General features: G+C 45.9%; 1 protein-coding gene across 2 annotated transcripts; it reads left to right on the top strand.

The window, feature by feature from the left end:
• Positions 1-2,960: 2,960 nt before the first annotated feature.
• tbk1 (TANK-binding kinase 1) lies at positions 2,961-11,023 on the top strand. 2 transcript variants are annotated; one of them, XM_041029753.1, is made up of 21 exons: positions 2,961-3,017; positions 3,632-3,738; positions 3,992-4,132; positions 4,214-4,343; positions 4,600-4,781; positions 4,886-5,046; positions 5,121-5,231; positions 5,334-5,513; positions 5,888-6,084; positions 6,271-6,329; positions 6,657-6,748; positions 7,064-7,165; positions 7,244-7,322; positions 7,440-7,561; positions 7,653-7,729; positions 7,824-7,863; positions 7,951-8,052; positions 8,153-8,249; positions 8,724-8,824; positions 8,900-8,971; positions 9,323-11,023. In XM_041029753.1, exons 2-21 carry the CDS (start codon positions 3,652-3,654, stop codon positions 9,360-9,362), a joined length of 2,172 nt encoding a protein of 723 aa, XP_040885687.1. In that variant the 5' UTR covers positions 2,961-3,017; positions 3,632-3,651; the 3' UTR covers positions 9,363-11,023. The 2 variants fall into 2 exon arrangements, with proteins under 2 accessions (XP_040885687.1, XP_040885688.1); XM_041029754.1 differs by lacking the exon at positions 2,961-3,017 and adding an exon at positions 3,226-3,462.
• The last annotated feature ends 701 nt before the right edge of the window (positions 11,024-11,724 follow it).

Here is an 11,724-nt window from a genome sequence, read left to right as displayed (position 1 = left end):
GAACAGGACGCGTTCCCAGCTGTGGATCTGACCTTTGCTGACATTTGACCCCGGGTCCTGATCATTCAGGGCCATGATTTTTAAAAACTGTCCCATCTGGTTGAGACGATTCCACGTTTCCAGAAACGATCGTCCGTATGGAGTCCACGAAGTTCCGCAGGACGTTTTCTAAATGTCGTGTACACAATTTTTTCTTGGCCAGGTTGAGTCTGAGTCTGAGGGCGAACGATCATCGGAGTCAGTGTCAGACGCTCAGAAATGATTATTTTGTGTGCACGAGTTCAAACGTGGTTCTGGACTCTGGACTCATCTCACCAGTTTTCTTTTCTCGTTTAAGAGAATCCGATCAGAATCTGATTTCACGACTCTGAGATGGAAACGTTTTTTTAGCACAGTGACTCTTTCGCATCGATTTCCCGTCTCATTCACCTGAACAGAAACCAAACCACTAGAAACCAGTGACGGTGCCAAAGGTCCAGTCCGTCCTGGACCAGCACGTCCCTGCTGTCCCCGTACGTCCTCAACATCTGCCAACCAGCTGAGAGCTACCTGTGGTACAATCACTCACCCACACGTGCAGGTGTGTTCTCAGACCGACTGCACTCACACATCCACACAAACTGAAACTGGTTTTTGGGAGAGGTTCTCATTCGCTAACTGCACTTTACAGGACTTTTATTTTTTTTAGCTGATTTTCGGTACAAACTTCACAGTTGTCATGCAGCTGGAGTGAACTCGTGTAACGGTGGACGTTTGGTTTGTGTGTTTAGAAGAGTCCTAAAAACATGGCCGACACGTTGAAGAGGAGACTTTGACTGTGAACGATTTGCAGAGTCTGGATGGTGAATGTGAACTTTTGGTAAATCCTCCCCTCAGACTGTTGGATCTCACTTTGACTCCCTCACACTAACGATCTGTACGCTGTAAAAAAAAAATGAACTGGAAAACTGTTTTTTTTTTTTTTTTGTTTGTTTTTTTTTCCTGTGAATTTACAGGATAACAGCTGATATTCTGTGATATTGGACATCAAATATGAACAAAATGTGTAATTCAAAGTAAAGTCTGTGTTTCAGACTCTTTAAAGATAAACTGGCATCAACGTGAGAATTATTCCCTGAAAATAATCATTATAAGTCATTTCTGAAGAAATTCAAGGGCACTAATTACAGGACATCGTTTGAAATGTTAGATACCAAAACTTCTTCAAACTATAATTTGAGAAATTAAAACGTGTTTTTCTACAAGAAGCCAAAGTCATCAGTTATTAAATAGTCTGTCCACAATCAGGCATCCAAGAACTTTGTGTGGATAAAGTACAGATTAAAATTAAGACTTCAGAAATGATTATAATTAATATTATTAGGAAACATTTTCTAACTAAACTGACAATACAACAAACGTCCCTGATGCAGAGCAGAGACAGTGCTGTTCGTGGTCGACCCTAAAACGTCCTGAGGTCCGATTCCCAGCCCTGTTGGTCTGTGGGAGTCATTTACCAAACACCGTCCCTCCAGACTTTATAAGGCTTCATGTGGTTTGAAGGTGCAGGAGACACAGGAGACGTCTGACAGAGACAAATCAAAGGCCTGTGTGTCGACAAGAGGTCGAGTCTTCCTCTGAGATTAGGCCGAGCTTCGACTGGAAGGTGACATTTTGTACAGACTGTGAGGAAAGTGGGTGAAAGAGGTCCAAGAAAGTAGAAAAAGATGGAAAAAGGCCGAGTGATTTTTTGGAAAAGCACTTTTGTCTCCAGGTTGATCGGAGGTTCAAACAGGAAATCAGAAGTTTGTGTTGTTTTTTGAAATGTCCTTCATCTGTTTGATCCCATGGTGCTTTGCGAGGACGTTTGTGGAGATGACCAACATTTGGTTTGTCACGTTGAATTTCACGTTGAATTTCCACTAACTCTACGTTTTTATACGATGACTGCTTTACCTGTAACCCAGAGTATCAGATGGACCTGTACAGCCCATCCAGCTGCCACCATAAGCTGTTGTAACTCATCAAATGCTGACTTTTTTTTTTTTTTTTTTTGTTAAATATAAAGTGAGTGAACTTTTACCTCGGTGTCTGTGTGCTGATTGATATCTGGGGACGGGGGACGTTGGAACCAGAGCTGCTGGAAATGATATGAAAACATTGATGGGAATATTTTTCTATCTGTAAAAATCATTATACAGCAAATAATGATTGATCAGAAACTGATCCATTTTTATTGTTGATGTCCTTCCTGTTTGTTCAGCTGAGACTCTGCTGCTGATGATGATGATGATGCTGCTGCTGCTGCTGCTGCTGATGATGATGATGATGATGATGATGATGCTGCTGCTGCTGCTGATGATGATGATGATGATGATGACCAGCAGCTGGCGACACGTTACTCACAGTTTAATAAAAGCTCAGATATACCTGTGGAGGTTGCCTACATGTGGTGTAATAATAATGTTATACTTCACAACACAGTGACACGAACACACAAAACCACAGAGACGAAACAACTGCGAAGAAAAGCACAACGGCTGAAGCGCTGTCCCGTTTCTGTGTCAAACGTTAAACTCAGATTCAACTCGTATGATGATGATGAACCGTCAGTGAAATGATCAGTACTTGTATCAGTAATGAGCGTCGATGTTTGCGTTACACAACACATCGTTTCCTCTGCTTCTACCGTAATAACGGGCCGGAGCCAGCAGTGAGCACGCTGGCACAGATCAGCTGTTTTTACCGCAGCGGTTCTCTGCGGTTCCACTGAACCTTCAGCGACAGTACGAGCCATTAGCCGCCGGACGAAGGCGGAATCCCGCTGAGTCACTGCTGCCCAGCGCTGAGTCACTGCTGCCCAGCGCTGTTTAATGAGTGCGCACACTTTTTAAATCTGCCGCTTCTTCTCTCAGTATTACGGTAATTTAACGCCATATTCTAACCACGCCCGTTTTACTCTACCCGCGCTGATTGGCCTGCGCCTGTCATGTGACGAGGGGACAGCGGAAGAGGGGGAATCGGCCGCAGAAAGAAGGGTGAGGAAATAACAACAAACAAAATAAATATGATTTATTTTATACGACAGAAAAACTGAAAGATGCTTTATTTACACGCGCTGGTTGGAAACTCGACGTGTTCGCTAACGGGTCGGTATTTTCGGGCGGTTTGAGCGGTTAGCTTGTTAGCACGACGCGGGTCGTGTTTCCACGTAAGACGACAGAAAGTGAAAATAGAAAGCAGCTCCCGCACACAAACGGGAATTTCTCAACGTTAATCCAACAACCAGGCGGTGATTTATCCGGAAACTGAGCCGTGTGGGGGCAGATTTAATCGTTAACGTTAACGGGTCCGGTGTTTGGCTCCGTGGTGAAGCCCGGTTAAAGGATTTATTCGGAGGTTCCGGTGTTGAACGGCAGCAGGTTCAGTTCCTCTGAAATGGTCTGTGTTAGCGGGGCTCTGCGGGGTCTCCGTCTCCTCACGGTGAGTTCAGTGTTCGAGGCCTGAAACGGGAATTTCCCACCGACACCGAATGACGTCACGGCGTAGCCACCGACGTACCGAAATGGGAAGTTCGTTAAACCACTGCCGCGTTTCAGGGCTCTCTAACCTTTACCTGGTCATACCTGAGCTGTCTCACCTCTGTTTGCAGAATCAGAGGCAGCCGTCAGGATGCAGAGCACCACCAACTACCTGTGGCTCATCTCAGACCTGCTGGGTCAGGGAGCAACGGCCAACGTTTACCGGGGACGACACAAGGTAGGAGCTGACGCCAGACTCACCTGAGCTGCTGCAGGACCAGGCTCAGAGCCGTTTAAAGCCAATTCAGTTTTCCTGCTTGTGTTCACCTGTAATTTAATACAGAAGGACGGATGTCAGCGTTTTACACATTCAGCTGTTAATTGGAATGAATTCAAATGAAAGTTGAGCAGCTGGAGGCTCACGCAGCCTGTTCAGGACGTGCATCAGTGCTTCTGGGAAATAAATGCTTTGTGTGTGTGTGTGTGTGTAGAAAACAGGAGACCTGTACGCAGTCAAAGTGTTTAACAACCTGAGTTTTCTGAGGCCACTCGACGTCCAGATGAGAGAGTTTGAGGTTCTGAAGAAACTCAACCACAAAAACATCGTCAAACTCTTCGCTGTGGAGGAAGAGGTCAGTGCCTGAAGCTCCGGGAGCATTTACAGACACGAGTCACATGATGTGTTTCTAAACTCCTCCTCCTCCTCTTCTCAGTCCAACACCCGTCATAAGGTCCTGGTGATGGAGTACTGTCCCTGTGGAAGTCTCTACACAGTCTTAGAGGAGTCGTCCAACGCGTACGGACTCCCAGAGGACGAGTTCCTCATCGTTCTTCATGATGTGGGTGAGGAACCGATTTCCATCCACACGCTCACTTCACGTTAAGACGCAGCTGTTCCTCTGTGACGTTCCACCACAGGTCAAACATCTGATTAAACCTGGACTCATCAGCAGCTTATTTACATAATATGAGTCAGATGATTATCAGTGACAGAAATTCGTCTGTAGCTCTCAGGGTTAGCTTTAGAGAGGTGTGTCTGTCGGGGTGTCTGTGACACGGTTCTCTGGTGTTCTCTGATTGGCTGTTGTGGCCCCTCCAGTGGCAGGTATGAACCACCTGAGAGAGTACGGGATCGTTCATCGGGACATTAAACCGGGAAACATCATGAGGGTGATCGGAGAGGACGGATGCTCCGTCTACAAACTGACCGACTTCGGAGCAGCCAGAGAGCTGGAGGACGACGAGCAGTTCGTGTCTCTGTACGGCACCGAGGAATACCTGGTGAGAGACGGTTCACGGGCTCGTCTCTGAGTCTGTGTCAGCTGATCACTTCTGATCAGTCGCTGATTGTCCCAGTAACTCTTCTTCATGTGTTTCCTGTGCAGCACCCGGACATGTACGAGCGAGCCGTGCTGAGAAAAGACCACCAGAAGAAGTACGGAGCCACGGTGGACCTGTGGAGCATCGGAGTCACCTTCTACCACGCCGCCACCGGCAGCCTCCCGTTCAGACCGTTCGAAGGTCCACGCAGGAACAAGGAAGTGATGTAAGAGGGCGACCTCCGCTTGTCTCTAAGAACCAGACGAGCGGGAAACTGACTGAGATGTTTGTTTGTCTCAGGTATAAAATCATCACGGAGAAACCGTCGGGGACCATCTCTGGTCATCAGAAGTGTGAGAACGGGAAGATCGAGTGGAGCACTGAGATGCCGGTGTCCTGCAGTTTGTCCAAGTAAGACCTCACACTGTGACATGTCTTAGTGTCTGCAGCTCAGTGTGTCCATCAGAGCTTAGCTGCGTTGTTTCTGACGCGTCCTCGGCTCTGATGTTTCAGGGGTCTTCAGAGCCTCCTGACTCCCGTGCTCGCCAACATCCTGGAGGCTGATCAGGAGAAATGCTGGGGCTTCGATCAGTTCTTCGCCGAGACCAACGACATCCTGCACAGGACCGTGGTCTACGTGTTCAGTCTGCAGCAGGCCACTCTGCACCACGTCTACATCCACGAATACAACACGTAAGACTTAACGTCTACAGGCCGCCCTCGCCGTCTTTTTCTCTCAGTACATAAAACTTTCTTCTTCGTCTTTTTTCTCAAAGAATTTCAGTTTAATTTTTCAAGGTTTTTGCCTTGAAATTTTTCAGCTTTATTCATGAAAATTTCGGAAATTATTCTTGAAATATCACAACTTTATTTTCCAAACATCACACTGACTGATCATCGTGTGTGGACACAGATTAAAGGAACATTTCAGGTTTTTCATAGAACGATTCTTAGTCCACTGGTTAAATGATCGTCGACCTGTTTCATTCTACCAAAGAACCTGATGAAGGTTCTTCCCCCGTCCCTGAACTAAGGTTGTCGACTGTGTGTTCTCCACGTGTCCACAGGGCAGCGCTGTTCCAGGAGCTGTTGTCCCGCAGGACTAGCATCCCTCTACACAACCAGGAGCTGCTTTACGAGGGCCGCCGCCTCGTCCTCGACCCCAACCGCCAGGCCAAGACCTTCCCCAAGACCTCCAGAGACAATCCCATCATGCTCGTCAGCCGCGAGTCCGTCGCCACCGTTGGACTCATCTTTGAAGACCGTATGTAGTGAGACCCTGTCACCGCCTTCTTTGTTTGTTTGTTTAGTCTTCCTGGTGTCCACACAAAAACAACAGCTGAAACAAACAATAATAAAAATTACTTGTTTGAGTTTCTCTTTTATTCTGAATATTTCAAAAGTGATGCTGGTTTAACTGGTTTAACTGGGAGCATCTTTGTCTTCACAGCCAGTCCTCCTAAAGTTCAGCCTCGCTACGATCTCGACCTGGACGCCAGCTACGCAAAGGTACGGATTTATCACAGGGACGTTCAGCTCAGACTCGTCCACAGTTAAAGAAAACGAGCGCAGATTTGAAAGCATCCTGTTTGTTCTGAGGACAGTTCCCGTCAGGAACAGGTCAGCTCTCACCTTCAGCTCTCACCTTCAGCTCTCACCCTCAGCTCCATGGAGCGAACGAAAATCAGAGCGACTCATTTGGTGTGTGTTTAATATCTGATGAACCACGCGTGTGTTTAGGTGCAGCGGCTCTGCTGCGTCTGTTAAATGATGGCGGAGGATTGAACCAGAGTCCTGTGTGTTTTATTCACTGACCTTCCTGTTGTTGCTGTTCAGACTTTTGCAGGTGACGTTGGACATTTATGGAAGACCTCAGAGTCCCTGCTGCTTTATCAGGAACTGGTGCGAAAAGGAGTCCGGGGTTTGATGTAAGTCCAGGTCCAGGTCCAGGTCAGAAGGTCTGAGCCTGGACGTCTCCTCCCACTCTTCATGACTGACAGTTAATCTCGTATCACTGAGCACATTTGTTCAGATGAGGCTCACTTCCTCTGTGCTGCCGCTGATCACGAGGAGGATCAGACTTTTTCTTGGAGTCAGAGGAGACAACTTTAGCTTTAGTAAAGAAATAACTGATTAAAAGTCTTTTCATGAATCTTGATCAGAAACTTCTTTAAAGCTAAAAGCGTGAACCAGCGTGTGGATCAGAACAAACCTGGTCTCTTCTCTCTGCACGTTTCATCCAGTGAGCTGATGAAGGAGGACTACAGCGAGATTCAGCACAAGAAGTCCGAGGTTTTCCACCTGTGCAACTACTGCACTCAGATACTGGAGAAGACTGAACAGCTGTGAGTGAGTCGCACCACGAAGCATCGCTAACCACATCAGCCGCCGCTCAGGCTGCTAACTGTGCTGTGCTGTTCCAGGTTCGAGGTGCTGATGCAGGCCAACGTGCTGTCGACCGAGTACGACGAGATCTCAGACATGCACAAGAAAGTTCTCAGAGTGAGTACACCCCACAGCCTCCCTCCAACAAGGAGGTGTCAGTAAGGTGTAGCGTGCTGTGTGAGGATGTGTGTGTGTGTGTGTGTGTGAGACCTAACAACACCTTCATGTGTGCAGATCTCAGGCTCGTTGGAGCCCATCGAACGAACAACACAAGACATCAAGAGTAAGTTTCTCCCGGGAGGCCTGCTGACCGACAGCTGGACACAACAAGTGGGAACGCACCCCAAGGACAGGAAGTAAGACTGTGTGTGTGTGTGCTTACATACAGTAAACCTGCTGATGGTGTGTGCAGTGTGTCGGTGTGTGACGGTGAGCTTGTCTCTGCAGCGTGGAGAAGATCAAAGTGCTGCTGGACGCCATCACAGCCATTTACCAGCAGTTTAAGAAGGACAAAGCAGAGAGACGTGAGTTGTCCTGCACAGACACACAGAGACAGCAGCTCAGTGGCGAAGCAGCCGTTAGTGTGTGAATCTTTACGTTCTCCTGTTCTGTGTTAAGGTCTGCCCTACAACGAGGAGCAGATCCACAAGTTCGACAAGTAAGTTCAGCAGGTGTCACTGACGCTCCATCAGCCTGGGCTTTTATTCTGAAGTGCTGACCTGTGTGTGTGTGTGTTCTCTGACAGACAGAAGCTGGTCCTTCATGCCAGTAAAGCCAGAGCTCTGTTCACCGAGGAGTGTGCCATGAAATACCGTCTGTTCATCTCTAAGAGCGAGGAGTGGATGAGGTTCGAGTCAAATCACCGATCACGCTATTGATCGCTCTGACCTTCACCCTCTCAGAGCCCTCTCTGTTGCTTAGCGACAGCGCTGTGTTTGTGTTTTCAGGAAGGTTCATCTTGTGAGGAAGCAGCTGCTCGGTCTGTCCAATCAGCTGATCAGCATCGAGAAGGAGGTCACCGTGCTGATGGAGAGAGCCATCAAGGTAAACACACCTGGAGAAAACGAAGCACTCTGATTATTCATCCATCCAGAGTTCTCTGTTTATCACAGATACAGTAGAAATCACTGCATATTCTCCTCCTCACATGCAGAGCAGTAAAGAGAATATTTCCTGAAATGTGGTGGAGATGAAGAATAAATCATCATAAAGAGGAAACTCGTCACTGTGTGATGGAAACAAAAACAAGGACGTGAAAAACACGTCTGTCTGATGTTAACACTGAAGTATCTGTTCTCTTCTCACCATGTCCGGGCCCGTCCTCAGAGGCAGAGGACAGGCAGAGGACGGGTCAGAGGACGTAGCTGAAAGCTTCAGACCGTTCGCTCAGATTTTCAGGTCGAATCCTGGAAGTGAACTAAAGTTAATTCTTACCAACTGAACTTCACTGGTTGGTTTTTCTCGTGAGCAGAGGTCAGTGCTGTGTTCAGATCAGCCTGTGTGTGTGTGTGTGTCCAGCTGCAGGAACAGCTGCCTCAGAAGGTTCTTCCTCTGGTGTCCAGCGGGATGAAGCCTCAGGCCTACCTGAGTCAGAACACGCTGGTGGAGATGACGCTCGGGTGAGTGATGGACTGACAAACGGACGATGTGTGTCTGCTGACGGTGTTTCTGACTGACGCCTTGTTGCTTCTCAGGATGAAGAAGCTGAAGGAGGAGATGGAGGGAGTCGTCAAAGAGCTGGCAGAGAACAACCACTTCTTAGAGAGGTCAGATGTTTCAGATCGACACCGGCCACACATTTAGCCTAGCTTAGCTTAGCATAGAACCTTTCCAGGCCCTGAGGCAGACCCAGAGCACACCTGAGAGGTTAGATCAATGTCACATGGTCGACTTTAAGAAGGAAAAGCTAAGGTGGGATTTTTACAGTGATGATTTGTATCTGAAAAGGCCCAGATGTTTCAGTTAACATGAAAATTTACTGATGACTTTAATGTCGTTTAGTTCATGCCTTCATGCAGTAATTATCCTCTGTGAACACATGAATTTCCATTCATTAAGGAGTAAACTAAAGGTCGTTCAGTGATGACTCAGTTAACCTGTGACTTTCTGTCCTTCAGATTTGGGACGTTGACTCTGGACGGAGGCTTGAGAGGATGAGTCTGTACATATCCTGTGTCTTTACCTTGTAAATAATGCGAGTTTCTCTCAGACGTCGGTGTGACCCGTTACCGAACATACGGCGACTCCGCATCAGGACACGGCTTCGCTCGCTCCGCTCTCTGCATCAAACGCTTTAAGATATTTTGACCTGATCGTGGGCGAAGGAGCGCAGAGCTGTGAGCGCTCAGTCATCAAACGGTCATCACTCTAAAGGCCCTGAACTCATCCTGAACTCATTTACCCCTGAGAACACCTCAAACACCTGAGTCCAGGTCAGTCCATGTCTCATCTGGACACATGTCTCACCTGGACTCAGGTGAGACATGTGGCGGCTTGACACACGTTCATTTGTCCTTTGACTCAACAAAACCTTTCTGACATGAAACTTCATTTAAGTCTTTTTTTTTTTTTTTTTTAAGGTTCAGGGATTTTGGTTTAATTATGGCTCAGAAATATTTTCATCTACAAACGAATAATTAGATTTTAATGGATTTTGGACAAATTTAATGGAAACATTAATGGATTTAAATATATTCAGGAGCATTTAAGTATTTTTCAGAGATAAAAACTCCTTAAAATGTACCAAACGTTTCAGGTGCGCGTTAATTTGCACCTTAAATTTGGTTGATTGTCACAGATTAATGTGTTGGGATTTTTAATGGCAGTTAAATGTGTTTTTAACTCTCTTAGGCATTCTATTCTATTCTATTCTATTCTATTAAAAGTGACCAATTAACATTAAGGCCCTTTGATTTTATTCTTTGCCAACTCTTTAAATTCTGGGAAAACTCAATTTAAATTCAACAGCCCACAGGTTTTGTGCATTTAAAGGATTTTTGGTCTAACTAACTAACTACTAACTCTAACATGTTAGTCCCCGGATGTATTAGTAAATCACAGTAAACCAAAAAAACTAAGAAAAAAATTAAATAAAAATTTACTTAATTTGTTCATCCAGAGTTTTTCAAATAGATTTTAACAGTTTCGTTTTTCAAATTAAAGGACAAATGAAGGTTTGTGTAATTACCACAGGTCCAGATTTACAGTGTTTGTTGTGTTTTCAGGGCTGAAATAATGATCAGATAAACAGAATGTAAACGTTGTATAGTCACAGTGATTGGACTGTAAGAAATTAAAGGTTTGTTTTTTATGAGTTTTCTACGACGAAGTTCAGATTTAAAGGGTTAAAACCACTAAAATGTTCTGTGTGAATGAATTTTCACCTTCAATGCAAAACTATGAAGGAATGGCTCTGAAACTGTGCAGATAATCCTCCAACATTAATACACTTATCTCACCTTAATATATTACAAACCATCAGTTCTCCCCTGCCTGTCTCTTCAGAATTACATGTTAATGGTTAAACTGATGGAATTTGAAGGTAAAAATCTGAGGGATTAAGCTGAAATGTGCTGATTCTATTACATGTTTATTTATTGTTCTTTTAAGTCGATCAATAATCATTATCAGTTCTTTTTCCTCTGTCTGGACGGTAAATCGCTGGTCGTCTGTAGAAACATGTAGAAATTCTTCCCTGTCCGTGACTGATGGACAGAAAGGAACCAGACGAATCCCAACATGTTCAACTTTGTTTTGTCAATGATCAGCATTCAGACGCTCAGGCTGTTTGAAAAACCTGTAAATAAATAAATATCTCAATAGTTTTTGATTCAGTTCATACTGGTCACCTGGTTGGTTGGTTGGTTGGTTGGTTGGTTGGTTCTTGGTTGGTTGATGAGCTGGTTGGTCAGTCGGTCGGTCGGTTGGTTTCCAGGCTTCACATCAGTCGGTCATTTTTCAGCCATAACACCAGCGGATGGAGAAAGTTTCTGCGCTGTGCATCAGGAGCCTGTTTCCCCTGTGATGGACAGGACACCTGCCCAGGTGTACCCACCTTCCACCCAGTGTCAGCTGGGATTGGCTCTTTCCAGAATTCACAGACCTGTGAAATCTTTACATTTAAAAAATCTGCTCTTCCTCTTTAAAACCATTTGTTGTCCTTCCTCCGTCTCTGTCATCCTCCCATCAGCGCCACTGTTGGTTGCCTGTAGCAACAGGCTTGTTGGAAAATCACCGTCTCCTCGGCGCTGCGGTTGCCATGGTGACATGCTGCGACAGCAGCCCCCGTCAGCATCAGACCAATAATTGTAGATGGACGGCATCATTTCCTTTTATAGAGCAGACATGTTGCAGAGAGCTGACCGTCGTCACAGCGTGAAGGTCGACGGGCAGCAGAGGCTCCGCAGGAATGATTGATTATTGATTCATTCACCCAGATGATCTGACGAGCAGCAGCACGCGAACACAAACCTGAGGAATCCTAACAAAATAAACTGGAGCAGAAAATACATTCAGTCAT

This window comes from Toxotes jaculatrix, chromosome 22 (assembly GCF_017976425.1).
Source record: "Toxotes jaculatrix isolate fToxJac2 chromosome 22, fToxJac2.pri, whole genome shotgun sequence".
NCBI classification, from domain to species: Eukaryota; Metazoa; Chordata; class Actinopteri; family Toxotidae; genus Toxotes; species Toxotes jaculatrix.
The sequence above is the reverse complement of the archived record's forward strand: the minus strand, read 5'-3'. Positions and strand labels throughout refer to the sequence as shown.

What these genes read in the sequence shown, in the direction of transcription:
- tbk1 (XM_041029753.1), top strand. Translation starts at nt 3,652, where the DNA reads ATGCAGAGCACCACCAACTACCTGTGGCTCATCTCAGACCTGCTGGGT. An exon ending in TGGACTCATCTTTGAAGACC is followed by an intron (nt 6,085 to 6,270) that starts GTATGTAGTGAG and finishes TTGTCTTCACAG; the next exon opens with CCAGTCCTCCTAAAGTTCAG. An exon ending in GAAGGACAAAGCAGAGAGAC is followed by an intron (nt 7,730 to 7,823) that starts GTGAGTTGTCCT and finishes TTCTGTGTTAAG; the next exon opens with GTCTGCCCTACAACGAGGAG.